We start from the raw sequence: 19489 nt of genomic DNA, 5'->3' as shown, positions 1-19489 counted from the left end.
CCCAGTACCTTCAGCCAAAGGAAGGTGAGAGCAACAGCGAACATATGACTTTTCTCACAGGACATGAAGAAAACAGCTGGATGTAAATCTTCCAGATAAGGTCACAGCTTCTTCCTGTTTCACAAAGAATCCAGATGAAACATGTTTCCTTCATTTAGAACAACCCCAGTCTAAGGTGGTTTACATCATCCCACATAGGCTTGAAAAAAGACAGTTAAAAAGAAAAGAAAATGTGGTCTCTATTACACTTTTGACTGGATAGTCCTTCTATTCCTAGTTTGCATAGTAGAATGATATCAGCATTATACTATTCCTGGATTAGTGGTTACTGTAGATAAAGTTCATTCATCTTGCATCATAATGGCTGGAAATGAGTATATACTGTGTGTGCGTGCGCGCCTTTGAGCACGTTCTTAATGCCTTTATGGCTCAACTGAACCTCAGCGCTCATATCTGTTCCAAACCTCAGGCAGCTGATAAGAAGCCATGTGTTGGAACAAACGTTGAAAACGGCTGGGACAAAGGAGAAGCAAACAAATCAAGCTAAGCCTGACAAAACTAAACTGAAAACAGGACTTAAACAGCCACAAAGCACCCCCTCAATATCCCCCTCCCCTGCTTTTCGCAAAAGGTCGGCCGTCAGGCAAAAGGCAGTTAAGCAAACTGGAGGCTATAGGATGGCACTACTGTCGCAGGCTGGTACTATACCCAGGATAATCTCAAAACCAATTCAATATCAATAAGGCTACTTGAAATAGGCACATTTTGGAGAAGGTTTCATCACCACTATCGATTCTAACAGTGAAGTGTGCGCTGCTCTGCTAGAAACTTCTCTTGGCTGAGCGCGTAAAAGGGTCAGTCTTACAGTAGGTTTTTGGTTATGTGAGAAAATAGTCCCCATTTAGTATTGTGGAGGTCACCGATAAACAAACATACGAACAAAAACAAGCAAACAATCAAAGAAACAACAACAAAAAACGGACATATTCAGAGAATTGTGAACAGAGGTCGGGACTCCGTACGCGTCAGGCTGTGAGAATTTCTGACAGTCCGCAGCGCTGCGCCCCAAAGATGGTTTATCCAAAACCTCCACTCAAAGCTAAACCTGCAGTAAAAGTTTTAAATCTTAAATTCCGAAAATAACCTTTAAAAAGTGCACTTTTGGGAACTCTTCACTCCCCGACGAACAGGAAACCGCTTCACTGGACGGACACGTTATTCATACAAACTGAAAACCATCACTTATCTAAACGCAGTTCGGTGGATAAGAATGAAATGAACTTACGTGTCAGTATCATTTTTAAGGTCTCAATTCCACCATAAAACCAAACTCCCGGCTGCACTCTGGCAGGGTAGACAGTTCAGTCAGATCTACTCCACCGTTAGGACGAAGTCCGCATGATAAATCCACTGTAGATAAAACGCAAACTAGAGAATCGGGTGCAAATGTTCTCCGACCGTTGGGCAAAGCGGTAACTCCATAGTCCTAACTAATCTTGCTGCGGCAAACAGAATTCCACAATATTCAAATCGTCCCAACACCACACCGGACCTTGAATGAAGCGGTTCCCAGCAGGAATGTGAATGGAGAGAGTAAAGTGTGATTCAAGCTTTAGGAATGGGCAGCTCTGCCGTGGCTCCACCCCGCCCCCCCTCACTCTGCTGCTCCACACCTGATAAGGAGCTGGAGACATGCAGATGCACTCAGAACAACCTCTGCAGTTCATAATGTGCAGGGACTGGAGTTTGTTTGACGATCAGAGACACAACTTTGTGTCCAAACGCACTAACAGTCACAAACCGAGTTCCCCGCTACAAATGGCGACTTCATTCGATGATATCCGTTTCTAATTCATTTGCAAATGTATTTGCTCAGAAACGTAAAATATATTTTACAAATGTTACATGTAGATAAACTAAAGTTATTAACCGAGTTATATATTTTTAAAGACTTGCGTACTCTTTTCAGCTGCAGGATCTCTCCCGCTTCTACCACTCCCATAAGAAGTATTTGACTTGTAGGTTGGCACCCAGTTTGCATATCATTAGAAACTAATGGAGACAACTGTGAGACTCTCTTTTGTGACGCGGGATTTAGTCTGAAAAGCGCAAGTGGTGCCTTGAAAAGAAGTGTTGCAGGTATGGTAATGGCTGTGTCCATGACGCGCCAGGCGCACGTACACCATGCTCAGGCTGACTGCAGTGACAACACATTTAAATTCCTGACCGCAGGGCACATAGGACGAGATACTGAGATAATAAGACTTACAGTTCACTCGTTTATGTTTGGTATACTTAGAAACAGCCAGTTGAGTGTGGCAGATTCTGCCACATGCTCCCATGTGTGGACTTCTCATCTTTTCCTAGATCTCGTCAACTCTGTTATTGCCATGGTAGCTCACAGCGCTGAAGTGGTGCAAATAAAAAAAAAAGGGAGGCGAGTCAGTGGCACGGAAATATGTCTAATCCAGAGTTCGGACTGCCAGAAGGGGGAAAGGATGATGCAGAAAATCCTGGCTCTGTGCGCAGTCTGTCGCTGGCATTTATACCAGAACCAGCTGACGATGGAGTCACAAGTGATTCAGTCAGAACAGAGCCAGCCAACTACTGAAGTGAGCATGTTAGAGGCATATTGTTTTCATTTCTGATGGGTGATGAGAATAATTTGGAATTTTTGCCTTGAGTTTTCAGTTTTAACAAGAAGCAGTTTTTTTGTTTATTTTTATAGCCCACAGAAGATTTCTAAACATTTAGTGTATGACTCGCAAAGACCGTCTATCATACATTTAGCACTGGTAATATGTCTAAAAGTCCCCAACACAAACATATTATTTCATTATATCTGGTCTTTGCAACCCTACCTCTAAAACTATAAAAAAGCGTGTATTGCTTGTGTTCTGCACTACTACTATTTGCTAAGTACTTTAAAGGCCTATCTTGTACTTACACAAATAATCAATAAAACAAGAGCAGTCCTTTATACATCCAACAAGACCTCCTATGTATACATTGAGTCACTAGCTCCTGAATTATGTATGGATTCAGATCCATTTGTGACATTTTCCTTGAAAACATAAAGACCACATTTCACACTTTTTCCTTTTTAAATTTAGTATGTATTTGGGAGGCTATATGATATGAAAATATTAGGTAATATGTCCAAAAAATTTCCTGGATCCAGATCCGAATCAGTCTATGCAATCAAACTCCACCTTTGGCAAAATGTTCATGCCAAACTGTCAACAAGTTTTTGCGTAACCCTGTAATAAATACACACACCACACATAACCACCTTGGCAGGTATTAAGCAGAAACAATGGATTTTCTCATATGCCACATGTGTGTGATTGATGCTGCCCATAATGTTTATACAGTAATATCCCTCCAAAAACTCCTGTAAGTACTTGTTCACAAGCTCTACAAGAGAGAGTTACACCTTTTTGGTGAGTGATGGAATCCAGACATTAGTACCTTCAGAATGACTATAGCACACACTCACCTTATCAGGTACACCCATTCGACCGCTCATTAGTGCAAATATCTATAACTGTCAAGATGACCTGCTAAAGTCCAGACTGAGCATTAGACTGGGAAAGAAAGGCGATTTCAAGTGATTTTGAATGTGGCATGGTTGTTGGTGCAAGATGGGCTGGTCTGAGTATTTCAGAAACTGCTGACGTACAGGAATCTTTCTCTCTAGGGTTTAAAGAGAATGGTTGAAAAAGACAAAATATTCAGTGAGCAGAATGAAAGGAGCCAAAGTGCTTTGAGCCAACAGAAAGGCAACGGTATATAACACAATATGAGAAATCTTGAAATCTAGGTAAGAGGTAGAGCACTGCTGAATGCAAAACACGCCTTGAAGAGGATAGGGTATAACAGCAAAAGACCACACCAGGTGCCATTCCAGAAGACTGGAAAAATGTTGCCTGCTCTTTATTGATTCCCAATTTGTGTTTCAACATACATATAAACAACAAATACAGGCCATTTACCATTTAACAAGAGAACATTCTACCTTGTATCAACAGTTCAGGCTGCTGGTTATAGTTTCATGGAGTGGGGAATATCTTCTTGGCACACTTTGCAGCCGTCAAATCTGCAGTAACTGTGTGATGCTATCATGTCATTATGAACCAAAATCTCAGAGGAATGTTTTCAGCACCTTGTTGGATCTATGCCACAAAGAATTAGGGCAGTCCTGAAGAGAAAAGAGGATTTATCTCTGCTGACTTTTGGGGAGATGAAAATATCACATTTTCCATGTCCATTCACCATAACTATAAAATCTATGGTGATTCACGGTAGGGCAGTTTCGAGTGTTTGGAAAGAGCACAACAAGAAGCTCTTGGCCTCGAATATGGTCGAGGTCTTTCTGTGTGTCCTCCCCAGGTACTCCAACTTCCTTCCACAGTCCAAGGATGGCAGTTAGTAGGTTAACTGGTAATTCTAAAGTGAATGTGATTGTATATGGTTGTAAGTCTCTCTCTGTTAGTCTTGTGACAGACGTGAAACTTGTCCATGGCAACTGAGATAGATAAGCACCCCTGGTGACCTTGAATTGAATAAGTGGAAGAAAATGGATGGATGAATAGATAAAATTCACGGTGGTGGTGATCTGTGTAGTTTTTTTTTCTTTAAAAGAAATGTTTTAGCAATTTCTATTTTTAAACATTCCACATCAGATTTGTACAAACCCAAAACAACCCAAAGTAAAGCCAATCTAAGCAAAACATACGGGACGGTACAAGCAGTCATACAAAAACATAACACACTCATATAAAAGTTCCTGATCCTATCTGATTTAAAAACTGAAGCTGTTTTCACACATGATATCCGGATAATGTCGGGACAGTCAGGTCAGAACACGGTTTACAGTTGTCAAATACAGCACAAGGCTGGAGAGACTTTGCATCAGCTGCACTCTCACTGCAGGAAACAGTCCAGGTTAGGCGATAAAGCATAAGCATGCAAATTATGCAAAAAAGATCAGCGTGATCACTGATGCATGAACATCAAAATATGCAATTTTATGAGCTCATAATCTGAAGGAACATCTCTTGTGATGACTATCCTTAACTTGTTACCTGAAGGGAGGAAGAAAGCTAATTGGGATTATTAGTCTGTGTGCGAGATAGAGGAAAAAGAGAGAAAGAGAGGGGAAAATGATAGAAGAATAGAGAGAGAAAGCAAAGAAAGGGACAAAAAGATGAAGACAGATTGCCAAACAAGGCCAAATCCCTGAGCCACATAACCCGACCACCCAGAGGCTGCAACCAAACCCCTAACCCAAAGCTACACTTGCTTGAGATGGGGCAACAACCCTGCAAAAAAATGAGGGGGGTGGGGGTTAACACTCTCAAGTTGGTTTGTGGCGATAAATGCACAATAATGCAAGTTGTTGTTGATGTATGTGTGTGGTAAATTGTCAAGAGATCAGACAAGCAGACTGCCGCTGCTGCCAGTTGCTCAGGGGAAAATGAGTGTGTCTCTCTCAAGTGTCTACAATTTTCATTCATCAAAGCTCGTCAGAGTCAGGCGTTTGTTTGGCTTATGATTCAGATACAGATCAAATACACATAAGTATAATGAGGGCTTTGGACAAAAGAAAGGAAATGGGGAGATGCATCAGTGTTGCACCAGACAGACACAGCGGATTAGAGCCGGCATTATGTGTAACTACCCTTTAGCAAAGGAATTAGAAAATACAAACATTACATTTAAGGCGGGGCAGTTTTAGTGGATTATCTTGTATAACGTAGTAAATTTTAAAACATGTCCCCTAGTGGTTCATAGTGATAACTTCCATACTGAAAGAAAAATAAGACCATTTTTAAAAACAAAACAGACATCATCCAGCGTTTGTAGCTGGTTGTCTTAGGTGATGCTACTGTTGTAGGTTGTAAACTTTACAGTGTCACCTCTGACCCCGAGACACAGAGGGAGGGCCTGGAAGAGGGAAACGGGGAAAAGGAGGGTTAAAAAAAATCATAAAAAATGAGTTGAGAAGAAGAAGAACGACTCAAAGCCAAATACATCAAACAGCAAAAAGCTTGAGAAAAATGAATGAAACTATTTCCCCTGCTGTAGAGACATGGGATAGCCTCGGGGTTTACACTCAGTCTTTTGCCATTCCTAACCCCGAACAGAAAGGCCAAGTGAGGGTCAGTGCAGGGAGGTGTCAGTCCAACTCACACATACACAAACACCCAAAGGCCATGTCAAAAAAGACTCACATAACAGATAACCAAACTGTGGGTTTGCAAAGGTCAATGAGGTCCACTGGAATCGGCAAAAAACTGAAGTTCTGTATTTATGACGGCACCACTTTGTCAACTTATTGTGTGCCTGTCATGTGATCTATTCATAAGCAAGGTAGAGGTAATGCATTTGCTTCTAAATTGGATCTACACAACTGTGAAGTTGAATCCTCTGATGGCAAGCGTTTGTCCTCTGCATTTCACTGATACAAAAATGAGTTAAAGACTTTGAGACACAGAGAGATATAGTGCCATGAAAAAGTATTTGGCCTCTTCCTGATTTCTTTCTTTTTCTTTTCTTTTTGCATATTTATCACACCTGTATGTTTCAGATCATGAAACAAATTTTAATATTAGCTCTACCTTCCTGGCCCTGTGTGAAGGAGTAATTGCCTCCTAAACTTAATAACAGGTTGTGCCGCCCTTGGCAGCAAGAACTGCAATCAAGCATTTGCAATAACTGGCAGTGAGTCTTTCACATGTGCTGGAATTTGGTCGTATTCATTGCAGAATTTTTATAATTCAGCTGCACTGGAGGACTTTGGAGCATGAACAGCCTGTTTAATGTCATATCAAAGCATCTCAATCTGATTTAAGTCCAGACTTTGACTAGGCCATTCCCAAACCATCATTTGGGGATTGTGGGATTTTTTCTTTGTGATTCAGAGGTGGATTTTATGGTGTCTCTCAGATCATTGTCCTGCTGAAAAGACCCAAGTGTGCTTGAGCATAAGGACATGTACAGATGGCTGAACATTCTCGTGCAGGATTTTCTGGTAGAGCACAGAATGAATGGTTCCATCAATTATGGTAAGTCATCTGGATCCTGAAGCAGCAAAGCATCCCCAGATGTTTGCACTATCACCACCAGGTTGGACTGTTGTTATGATGTTCATTTTATAAGATGCTGTGTTAGTTTTAGGCTAAATGTAACGAGATTCATACTTTCAGAAAAGTTACATTTTTGCAGTTCATTGGATGTCGTTTTGGGTTCTTTTGTGACCTCATGTGATTTTGGTAGGCTGACCACTCCTGGGAATGTTCACCACTGTATCATGTTCCATTTATGGCTCACACCATGGTTCAATAGAGTCCCCAAGCCTTTTGCAACCCTTTCCAGACTGATTGATGTCAGTGACTCAATTATTTCTCTAGATCATGCTTTTTGACATCTTTTAGCCTACTTCACTTTGTCATACAAGTTATATTTCAGTGATTTCTTGTTAGTGAAACTGAACTAAGCTTTCCAAAAAATGTGGTTAATCGTTTGAAAATGACATTCTGTATTTACTTGCATTATCTTTGTCTAATATTAAAATCAGTTTGATGATCTGAAACATGTAAGTGTGTCAAATACACCAAAAACTTAGAAATCGGGAAGGAAAAAATACTTTTTCATAGCAATGTATACAGAAGAGTTATGGCGCTTAGGTGGGGTGGATGATCTTTTCATAACAGGAATCTCCAGAAATAGCTCATTCAGAGTCTTGGGGATCAACCCAATGAGACACTGATTAGAGAAAGAGAAAGAATGAGAGAGAGAAAGGGAGAGCGAGCATATGCTTCCATACACACAATGGCCGGGAGGAAGTGTGAGGAGACAGAGGCTTGGACCAGCACTCACACAAACACACACACAAACAAAGGAAGTGTGAAGCAGACAGTGGACCAAATGCCTTGCCAATACCTTCTCCGGGCTTTGATGGACTGACCATGATCACAATAGAGGCAGGAGCTAGTCATACACACACACTGACACAAACAATGGATCTCTGCACAGGCGACTAATACTTTGTATTTTCATCCATAGGGTGTGTTTAAAAAAATATACATACTATGGTGGATCCAGTTATCCCTTTGGTTTTACTTGTACATCACAGCAGAAGGAGTGTATTTAGATTATGGAGGTACAAAAACCTAAAGCAGGAAGAACGAACTATTGAAGGAGGGCTGCTTAAGATCTGTATTGTGCAGGGATAATGGGCTTTTAAGCTCCACAGTCTTGCATGCGGTTTGTTTTGCACGTCCACTTGAGACCACGTACTTACACACATATCGTATCGAAGGTTTTCAGAACATCTCACATTTGAGATAACAGTTTCAAGACTTTCGTTTATACATCACACATTTGCACATTAAGTCACAAAGCTACAGAAGATCCAGTCTTGGCTAGCATCGATGGGTTAACTTGGGATCTGGAAAACAAGTTAAGGCCCAAATTAGAGACGTACCGATCTAAAATCTGCCAGGTTTGCGACTGGTGAAGGATTGGTCAGCCTCACGTATGCCTGATTACGAGCAGCCCTTTTTATTCATGTCCAACATGCATACAACACTGCAGGTAAATTATCACATACATACAGTAACACGCTAACATGTCCTTAGCAAGGAAGCTCTTCACTGTGATCCAGAATGATCCAGCGACGTAACGTAGTAATGATACGTACAGTTAATTTATGAAATTACTGTAAAATTATGCAAATACTTGACATTTGTTTCATTACATAAATCTGTTGCACATGCTTAGGTAAAATATGTCCGGTAAAGGTTGATGTAGAGCAACTCATTTTTTAGTTGCTTTTTTGTTCTTCTTTCCAGTAGCAGAACATTTTGTTTTCAGTTATTTAAGCGCTACCATATGTGGTATCTACTCAACCTTGGCTTTCGGACAGTTGCAGAGGGTATTACTGGCGAACACTGATGTGTAAATGCAAATGCAAACTCTGTGTAATGTAGCAAATACACACGTGTACACCAAACGCACACATAAGAACTGGATATTTGCATAGATGTTCATGTAGATATTTTATTCTGCACATTGCTGCACTCTCTTGTGTATAACGCTTCATTAAGTGTTTGCCTACAAAAAACAAAAAAACCAGTCACTTTGTACAGAGACCAGGGCTGTCAAACTCAAATACACAGTGGGCCAAAATTCAAAACGGGAACAAAGTCGCGGGCTAACATTAATATTTATTGAAATATATTTATTCCTCCAGATATAAGAATGAATCTTTTCTTATGGACTCAAACACGTTTTGCTGAAAAACTGAATGTGGAACAAGCAAAGCTTAATACTAAACAATATATATATTAGCTGTATAATACCAGCAGGCCAGCTCTAATAGTAATTTGGTATGGCTTCGCGGGCCAAATGTAATTAGGCTGCGGGCACAATTTGGCCCGCGGGCCAGAGTTTGACACCTATGCTCTAGACGCTACACCGAAACAGGCACGTACAACAACGCAGACATTTAACAATTTCAGTGATTAGCAAACCACTTTAATGTTCCGATTAACATGAAAAAGGAACACACACATGCACAGAGCTCCAGATTATCTTCCATATTTTTCATATTAGTCATGCTTGAAGAAAGCAGATTAGTGACGGTTTGCTTTTGGGTGAGAGATGGGTGCCAGAGGAAGAGCAGATCCAAAGGTACATTTAAAGATGTTTCCAAAAACACAGATCTCTTATGGAAACAAAAAGCTGGGCGTTGAATTTGAAGGACATGTGAAAACAGTAAAAAGGTTGGAAGTCAGTGTTATAAATGTGCAATGATCGTGGAAAAAAAAGAGAAAAAGATTGAGAGAATCTAAAACAAATAATAAAATCTGTTATCACTAAGTGTTATTCCACAGTACATGACATTTTAAATAAGAAGAAGCCTTTATTCCAACTTCCAAATTTGGTAAAAAATAACTGTGGTGGGCTTTCTGCAAACACTGGTTGATTAATGCCATTAATTTCACTGCAAAAGACTGAAAAACAATGTTTTATTACAAAGTGCAGTTGTTACTGGCCTAAAACGAATGAAACAATTTGGCTTGATTTATTTCTACAGGCTGTGGGACTGGTAAAATGGCACTTAATCACATAAAGAGTTACTGTGTGCGCAACCACAGTTTCTAAGAATTACAAGAGGTGGAGGTCTGCCTGGGAAACTGAGATGAATTCTTAGGGAGTGGTTAATGATGCCAACCATATGGCTCTGAAATGAACACATATCCGCAGCTCCTCCGTAATGCCTGGAAATCTCCAGAATTCCTATTTCAACTAAGTGACGTACAATAATTACTCTATGGATTAAGGTGTACTCTTACAGGCCAGGCTTTCCAAACTAGAAACATAGAGAGAGCAAAACAATCCAAGTGAGCTCAAGTCTTTCATCCCATATCGCTTCAAGTTTAACAAACTAAAAAAACGACATCTCCAGCTCCACATTACTTATACAGATCACAATATCATCAATGTTTTAGAACAGCGACTTGGATTTGTCATAAAATCAAAGAAAGACTTACAATAATCCTCCGAGTGCACTACAGAAGCGTAGTGACACACGTCCGTAAGAATGTACGGCCTGCTGATAGCGTCTGACATCATGATGAATTGCCCTGAATGAAGGTGGGGTTGGTATATATGCAGCACTTGGAAGAGTTGCATGCCAACTACCTTTCAGCAACAATGAATTGCAAGGCCTTGGGTGCAAAGTTTAAGTTGCAGTGAGATTGAAATAAGCCCAGCAGCTATTGTGGAAGTTTGAGTGTGACTGAGTGAAGGGCAAGGTGAGAACAGATGGACGTTTGATATGCCAGGAAGATGAAGAAATATGACATGTGGGAGAAAAAATGGCTGCATGCCTGTATATGTTTGTGTGCCTGTTTTGTTTTGTTTGTGTGAGTGGCATGCTTTTTTTTTTTAAACATATCACCGCATCCTGCACGTGCATGTTCTTGCTGAGGCATCCAAAAGAAGCTCTAACAACTCCCCTCGTCCCCTTTCTATTTTCTTTCTTGTTTTTGACTTTTGTCTTGGAGTTCTAATTGTGTCGTTCAAAGACCGAATTCCAAAGTACCATATATCCATTCTCTCTCTGTTTCTCTCTGTATAACCTGCCTGTGAGTAACACAGGAAGTTCATGTTTTGGTTCTTCCCTGCCCTGACCAATGACCTCCTTTGAACCCTGACCTACAGCGAGCCACGTGACAAAGCATGCAGACTCGAAGGCTGTCACGATAAACACAAACCAGGTTCAGCTGGGAGATTATCACTGATCCTGGAGCTTCTTCGGCCATAGAGCACCAAGCAGGTTTCAATTTCAGAGTGATTTCTGCCAGCTACTACTCCTGTTTCATGTGACATTGTTCAAAAAATGAGTGAAAGTGCTCCTGCAGATCAAAGACAGCTGGGATAAATGACAAACATACCATGACAAATAATATACCAGAAAAAATGGAATGAAGTGCATGAAATCAATTTTTTCACCTTTCCGTCGTAAAAAAACAAACAAACATTGTTTTGAACTGAAAGAATTTTAAACTAGAAATTTTGGTCTCACTGGAAATCTACTTGTGAATCTACATGAAACATAATTTCTTTTGGTAATATTTTATTATACTTCAATCAAGATCACATTGATTAAAAGATGATTATTATTTACATCTATAGTAACATGCTCCCCCCATCCCGAGAACAGAGGAGGCATCGACGGCAGTGACCTAGTTGGACACAAGGAGGAGCTATAGTGGAGGTGGGTTGCAAAGCAGCTTGCACAGAAAGCAGAAACTATAGGGTTGATACTGTAAATCAAACAGAGCCCTCTATAAGATCTGTCAGTTGGATGTATAGACGGGTATCAGCTACCCGTACCTTCCAGCAGGTTTCTCTTTTAACTAGAGACCCTGCAAACAATCTTAAGTATGGAAAAGATAAAAAACTTGCGATGCAACTGACCATTGCATTTACTTGATAAAAATGCTGCATTTACTAAATCAAATGCACAGTAGTGCAATAAGTGTTAGTGTTTACTATATTCTAGAAGCTAGAAGACTTTGTCTTTTTAAATGTCTCTTTGAGTTGAAGAACTTTGCTGATGAAAATAATAACCTTCTTCCTCTGGGTAAAACTCTGTGATTATTATTATTATTATTATTATTTATCTCTCATTGCTCACTACTCCATTTCTGTGCGAGTAATTTTCTTCCCTTCGGCTCTGGTCTGTCAAATCACAGCTGGAAGGTCAGCCTGTGGATATTAACTCATTCCTCATGTGACAGCCTGACCTACTAAACTAGCGATGGACATGAGATTCACAAGACAAATGCCTGGCACACACAGGAACCTAAGGAGATTCAAGTAGAAACAATTTCACGTGTGTGCCTGTGCAAACCTACATGTACATTTATTTGCATGCTTGGCATTTTTTTACGTAGTCTTGTGTAAGCGCTGACCAAAAAAAGAAGCTTTTTGATATGTTTATGAAGGGCTGTAGTTCAATTGGGGAGTCTAAATGCTTGTCTTTATGCATAGCTGACCTGATTCTAGAGCATAGGAATCTAAGGAATCTGGTAAGCTAAATACAAATAAACTGAAAGAAGTAAGTGTATGTGTATAAGGAGAAGAAAGCAGCTCTGCACTTAGGCAGTGAATGGAAACATCTTGTAAATGGACTGCGAGCGAGATGCAAATAGGATAAACGGGAATCAGGGTCAAGCACTTAATCAGCCAAATAAAAATGATCACTAATCAATGTGGTCCACTATTCTTACCAATTCTATTAATGAATTCTGTTTTAAATATATCAGACTGGAGTTACATTAGATATAAAATATAAAAGTCTAATGTAGAAGGCTCTTATGTCTCGAGAGATTCTAAAACACGTTATGTGATTAACACTAATGCCCACATTCACCTAGACTGTCTTTTTGGCCTTCACAAAGCTGGTTTATTTACTTTGGGAGCTAATGGAAAGCACTGAAACGCTTTAGGGTGGGAAAACTATGTGATGAACAGGAGCCAGAGTTTAGACCTATGACTCCCCCCTCATCCCTCTGCTCCTCATTGGTCCCTGGAGGATGATAGCTCAAGTCTTGAGTACGAAGGGGGAATAATACCATCCAGCTGGAGGCTGGCAGCAGCGACAGAGCCCTCCATATGTCCAGCAGATTGGGTTATGGCTCTCATCACTGACCTTCCCCCATTCCTCCAGTTCTTCACATGTGAAGGAAGAAACGTGAGTGGATGGAAAAATTAAAACAGAGATGCTCTGAGAAAGAACTGTTTGAATGTGAATGAACACATTTCTGGCAACTTTGTGCTGCTGGTTTTGAATCTATCAGTGAGAGAATAACAATCATATAACAATCATACCATCAATATAAGGACCCACAAATATTAGCAGATACCTGGAGGTAGATCGCTGAAACTGTAAAAAAAAATTGAATGTAGTGGAAACAAATATGGGGAAAAATGTTTAACTTCAAAAAGAAAAAAAAATACCTGTAAAGGTGAGTGGTGACCCAGGAGGGAAAAATGTCCCAGCATTTGGCACCACATATGAAACAACAGCTCATGACCTTGCTGTAATTAACATGTAATTCACCAGCATAAACATAAATGTAGGCAACAGCGTCGGTCACTGCAGAAGTCTTAATGAGGCATTAAAAGGTAGTATTTATGTGTAAATGCTGACATCATAAAATTAGTAAATAGGGATATACAGATTGTGAAATCAATAATTTTCAAAATAACAATTTAATTCTTGCTTATTAACCTATATAGGCCAAAAAGTGCAATTTTGGATGAAAAAAAAAACTAGCAATATGCTCACAATCATAATGCATAAAGCATATAAGGCGTCAGTCATGCATGCATACTTGTCACCTCCAGTTGCTAGGGAACAATGTGTCCTCCATGCATACTATGGACATCCCAGAAATCTGGTCGTGACCACAAGGGTTTTTGTGCAACAGCCTCTTTGCAATCAATTTCATCCACTAACTACAAGGAACGTCCACCAACCACACATCAAATAAGTTGGGAAACATAATTTTTTAAGTCTTGAGTGGTGGTTATATCACATCTGATGTGGGGACAACACTGAAGCAATGTGTGAATGATGTCACACAATGCGAGAGACCCCTGAAAGGGAAATCTGGCTTTCTTGCATTAAAACTGCAAATATAAGAGTTTATTCAAAGAAAAACACATGATGCTGGCACAAGACTTTATTGTTTTTTCACAAACAATAATGTCCTTGTGACCAGGCAACAACCACACAACAAGAAACAACAAACAACAAACAAATTCCTCTTTGCGTCTTCAGGTGTTGTGTTAACAGCTTCATTGTGCAGTATTGAGGCATGTGAAGAGAAAAGGTTTCAGGGTTACTGTGCTCTTGGTTTATTCACACCTAGTTTTAAATTTGATCTTCAAAAATGACATGCTCGGGAGGCACGAGTCATGTTTCAGTGAGCGCACATTGTTAGAGCCACTCAAGTGTTTCACATGACAGCTACACTGACCCCGAGGAAAGACAGGAGAAGACAATAAAAGACCTAGCATGTTTACCATTCATTAAGTTTCAAGTGAAAGGCATTTCAGAAAGAGACAGATGGTTGTGTTAGAAAGGAATTAAATAAATACTGTAGGTCCAAAGTCACCTCCAGAAGACTCAAACAAACCCTTCCTTTCATTATATCCTCAGAGAGATTTGTTCAGAACATTATAAACCTGCTGCTTTTATAACCTCGGGATAAAAAATGACTGTGTTCTTGGAAGCACGGGGCTATTGTGTAATCTGTCAGGGCAGTTAGCCCAAGGAACACTAAGTACACAATGCTCACTGACCCTGACCTCTACCACACAAGAACCAAAGACATTAAGGTGTCAAAATGTCACTTAGCTAACACGCTAACGCTAAGCGCCCCAGTGCTTCTTTTATTAGCAGCTATAAAGAGTTAAATGAAGTTTGGCTTGGATGTGGGGAGTGACAACAATTGGCGAGTAGCCTTGTGTTCACCTATTCAGGGTGGTAAAGAGGGTTAGGATCCCTGTGAAACCGCAAGGTAAAAGGTTGCAGGCAACACTTCCTGATGAAAAGGAGGAAGAAACATTCAAAGAGACTATTTTCAGGCTCCTCGGAGGTCTCCATTGAGGCGTCTAGGCAACACAACAGAAATGTAAGTTCAGCTGGAGAGACCATCTGAAGATGAGATATTTTAAACAGAATAAAAAGCAAGCACTTGCTTAAAAAATAAGAAAACACTGTAGTAACCTTTTAGCATCCAACGCAACTTGTGATCGATCACACTGTTGCCCTGATAAACCTTTTCCTTTGAGATTCTCAGAAAACAGTCTTTAAAAGACCAGAAGGAGCCTGAAGGCATCCTGTCTCAGCAGCTTATCAGAGCAGCTGATGCATTTTTATTGGCGCGGTTCATGGGTACAGACTTCTAACCAGTTCCCTGACTGATGACCAGATTGTTCTCAGATTGATCAAAATGGCATTTAGGTAATAGTTTTGTCCAAGCAAATTTAACGAAAACTAATTAGGACATGGAAAATGAAGAACATCCTTGCTCGAGGACCCAGAGTGTCTGCAAGCCATCTCCAGAGATGGGCAGTAACGCTACTGCGTTACTAATCCCGATTACTTTTTTCAAGTAACAGTAAAGTAAGGGATTACTATTGCAAAAACGGTAATTAGATTACCGTTACTTTCCCGTAGAAACACTGCGTTACTAAAACCGGATTTTTTTGCGAGAATGTCTCATGACAGTGACGTAAGCAAGTGCGACGTTAGTGACAACAGCTGTGTGCAGATCAACAATGGATAATATATCGAGTGCGGGAGAGAGTATGAGCGTGCAGCGTTTAAAGCGTGGAAGTACTGACCTTACTTTAAGTTTGATTCCATAAAAAGTGACAAAAACATTAGCGTCCGTTGTGCGTGGGAAGAAAACTTCTTTTTACAGCGAAAAAAAACCCCTAAACTTCCAAGCAAGCACCGAGTGCGCAACGACGTAATGGGAAACTCACAGAGAAACTCGCGGATTCTTCCACTGACCGCGGCACACCTGCACCAGGGTAAACCTCCGCCTACCCCAGTCCTGCTTTACAGGTGAAAATAGAGCAACAGGACCGCTGAGTCTTTGACTTTATTTATTTTCTGCTGTGTTTTACTTGCATCTATTTGAAAGAGTGAGTGTAAACACAAAAAATATTATTATGTGCTGGAATGTGCAGAAAATAGGTTTAAATATTAAACAATTTCTTCCAGTCAGAGAATGTTGCATATAATTAAATTTTTGCTTGATGCATAAAGTTAAAAGATTAAAACTAATAAAACAAGTTTTAAAAAGAGACTTTTCCATTTGATTACATTTTGTATGATGGATTATGCAGAAAAAGTAGAATTGGGCTGAAAGATCTATCGCTTTATCACCTATTCAGGTTGTAAATCGTGTTTTTAAAAAGTAACTAAGTAACTAAGTAATTAATTACTTTTTAAAATAAGTAATCAGTAAAGTAACGGGATTACTTTTTTGGGGAAGTAATCAGTAATTAGTTACTGATTACTTTTTTCAAGTAACTTGACCAACACTGGCCATCTCACAGACAGAAAATAGGAGTCACTTTCCAGCTTTATGAAAATGAGTCAGAAACCAGATCTGGCATAAGTCGCAGGAGGTTTTTAAGCAGAGCGTCCTTGATTCTATTTCTAGATTTTGGAAATCCATCTGTAATTGATTTCTCTCGCTCCTCATATATCAATGATCTTCTCCCCATTTTCTATTTGGTTAAAAGCAGTATTTTAGCAAGATACCGACCGGAAAGAAATTCAAACCACAACACTGGTACAGTACTTGAAACAAAATATGGGCCGTTCTGTGTTAGCATGGTTTCCCCGTATCTCGGGGTACTCCGGTTTCCTCCCTTAGTCCAAAGACACGGACATGGGCTGTACCTTTCTCTTGCACTGTAACTTGATTTAAATTGCACCTTTCCTATTCCCAACAACAAAACTAGATTTAGAGAGAAAGTTTCCAATTAATGGTATTCAAAGGGTCAAAAATACAAACAAGAACAACAAGATTAGCCAAAAAGCTCCCGTCGACGGCTCAGTAAATTAAAGATAGCTAACCCCCTGAGAACTGTTAGAGGGCTGAAAGCAGCAGACACACAGGAAATGAAGGCCCACTGGAGAGTAAACAAGCAACATACCATAAGATCAGGCACCCCAAGAGGTAGTTAACTCACGAGAGATGAGACTGTTTTAATGGGGCACTAAAACTTGTTTTAAGTACACATCTGGAGTAGATTCTTCCAGAATGTGGCTGTTTTACAGCTAATGACCGGTGACGAATCGTCACGCCATCATCCTCTCTCACAAGTCATTTCCAACTATGAACAGTTAAAAAGGCAGGCACTAAAACTTGGAGCTTGTGAGACACAAAGACCTTGGACATAAAGTATTAAAAAGATTCTGACAGATGTGTAGATACACCTGTCTTGTGCAACTGCAGTACAGTTCATAGTGGGATTAATGTGCATTCACTGTGCAAGTAAAAGATGCTCAAATCGTTTTAAATGCACAATCACTCATTCTTACAGCTTCTATCCAGAGTGAATGTATCCTCATGATATTATTGTTTTCTAATTTTCACTAAAGATTATTATCTTATATAAAAGATACGAAGGCCAGATAAGAAAAATCTACGGCAGCAAAAACCTTAATAAAATATGGAGAACACAATAGTTTGCTCAATCATAATTAAAATATAAATATGATGCAAAAATGAACTCAAATCTACGATGAGGTGTTGTGGTTTGAGTTTTAAGCGATTTTTAGTATCTGTTCTTGAGGCAGCGGTGATGAAAGACGTGTTAGTGAAAGTGTTCAGCTGCATGTCTAGTAAGTGCTGGAGAGAATAGTTTGGATCCATTAATTATCCACATCCATTTGCCACAGATGCAGCCATTTGGATGAACTCTGCACCAGCTGATGGAGCGTGTGGATTCAAACAGCACCAGCAACGGTGATTAATATGAATTTGCATTCCAATTGCATGAAGTTCAAAAATTCATCCCACAGAAATGTTCCTTTGCATTAGCGTGTCCGCGATTATGCTGCTTTTCAATTACGTGCAACCCCTCTGTATTTCTTCGTTCTACTCAGTTTAATGTTCCTGTACAGCTGAAAAGTCCTTAAGCCAGCTACGGTCACACTGCATTCCAGGAAATGTGAGTGTGGCAATGTCTTGCTGCAACGCTCCATGACATCAAACTACACTCGCTGTGTTCCCTCTGGTCTTAATCATCTCACGAGGCCTTCCATATTATTGATATAGCCATTGTATAAACACCTCCTTTTATTAAAGCACAAAATCACATGACTGGCTCACTTTGTCCTCCAGTGTATATTACATTTTTATATTGCAAACACAAGCATTCTATTCTCAAGTATTTATCAAGCCATAAATTCTAGCCTCCCTTTCTAGCCATAAAATTTATGGATTAAAGAAATAACTGTGATTATTTATTTATGAATTTCTACTGCAAAAAAGTCTCACAGTCTATCTGTAGACGTGAAATACGTGTTTTACTCTGATTTACTCTCTCTCCCTGGTTCTGTAATTGACAGTGCATGACTCCTCTCAGCACGACACAACCTGCTGTATTGATTAAAGCTGGGGAGGCACATATTACACGGTGACTCAAGCTAATGTGGAAAGGTCCATGTCTGCTGACAAAGCAGCACTGCCCCAAAGAGAAATCACACATTTCTGCGACTGCAGGGAGTATAGACGTAGGAGTGGACGGGCCACAAAAGACTGTGGTATGAAATCAGCAAGTACAATTACCAAGTAAGCAGGAGTGAACCCCACAATGTGTGCAAATATTTGTGCACATTGCTTTAGAATTCCCAAATTTTTGCCAGATCAGGAGTTCTGTGAGTGTCGACTCTGCAAGCATCTATTCAGCGAACAATTTCAGAGGATACTTGAAATGGCAAAGCTTGTTGTTCCAGCTCAGTCGTGCCCAGCCATTTGAGTCTGTGAGGAAGTGTGGGAGACTCTAGGAGCAGAGCACTGGCAGTGAATGGGACCATGAGAAGTCAAGAGCATGCATAGAGTGGGCCACTTGTGATCCTGCTGAAAAGTGCTAGACACCCCACTTGAGTCATGGCTAGGTCTAGAGAAACAGAAATCAAAGAAAAAGGGTGATTAGGATTCTGCTCACAAAACAGCAGACTGAAGGTGCAGCTCCTCATAACTCTGAAGGCTCTGATATAGTTTAGGGCCAACTCTGCTCAATACTCCCCACTTTAGCTGTAATAAATCTACCAAAAATAATTATTAAGAAAAAAAAGGACCTAATGCTTTTTTGGGCAATACTATATGTCCATCCATTCGCTACCGCTTATCCTTTTCAGGGTCGCGGGGGG

General features: G+C 40.1%; 1 protein-coding gene across 5 annotated transcripts in view; it reads right to left on the bottom strand.

Annotated features, from left to right (window-relative positions):
- dlc1 (DLC1 Rho GTPase activating protein) overlaps positions 1–19489 on the bottom strand; it is an 89798-nt gene that overhangs the window by 21688 nt on the left and 48621 nt on the right. The window contains exon 1 of one of the 5 annotated variants that reach the window (XM_005928230.2): positions 1286–9223. The exons of the other annotated variants lie outside the window; for them this stretch is intronic. Coding sequence (XP_005928292.1) covers positions 1286–1298 — 13 coding nt within the window. The 5' untranslated portion in view covers positions 1299–9223. Of the gene's footprint in view, positions 1–1285; positions 9224–19489 lie in introns of those variants that run through there. 5 annotated transcript variants of the gene reach the window in all.

The sequence above is a fragment of the Haplochromis burtoni genome, unplaced genomic scaffold (genome assembly GCF_018398535.1).
Source record: "Haplochromis burtoni strain Fernald_Lab_line unplaced genomic scaffold, NCSU_Asbu1 Contig_110, whole genome shotgun sequence".
NCBI lineage: Eukaryota > Metazoa > Chordata > Actinopteri > Cichliformes > Cichlidae > Haplochromis > Haplochromis burtoni.
Note: the sequence above shows the minus strand (reverse complement) of the source record. Positions and strands in the feature narration are given on the sequence as shown.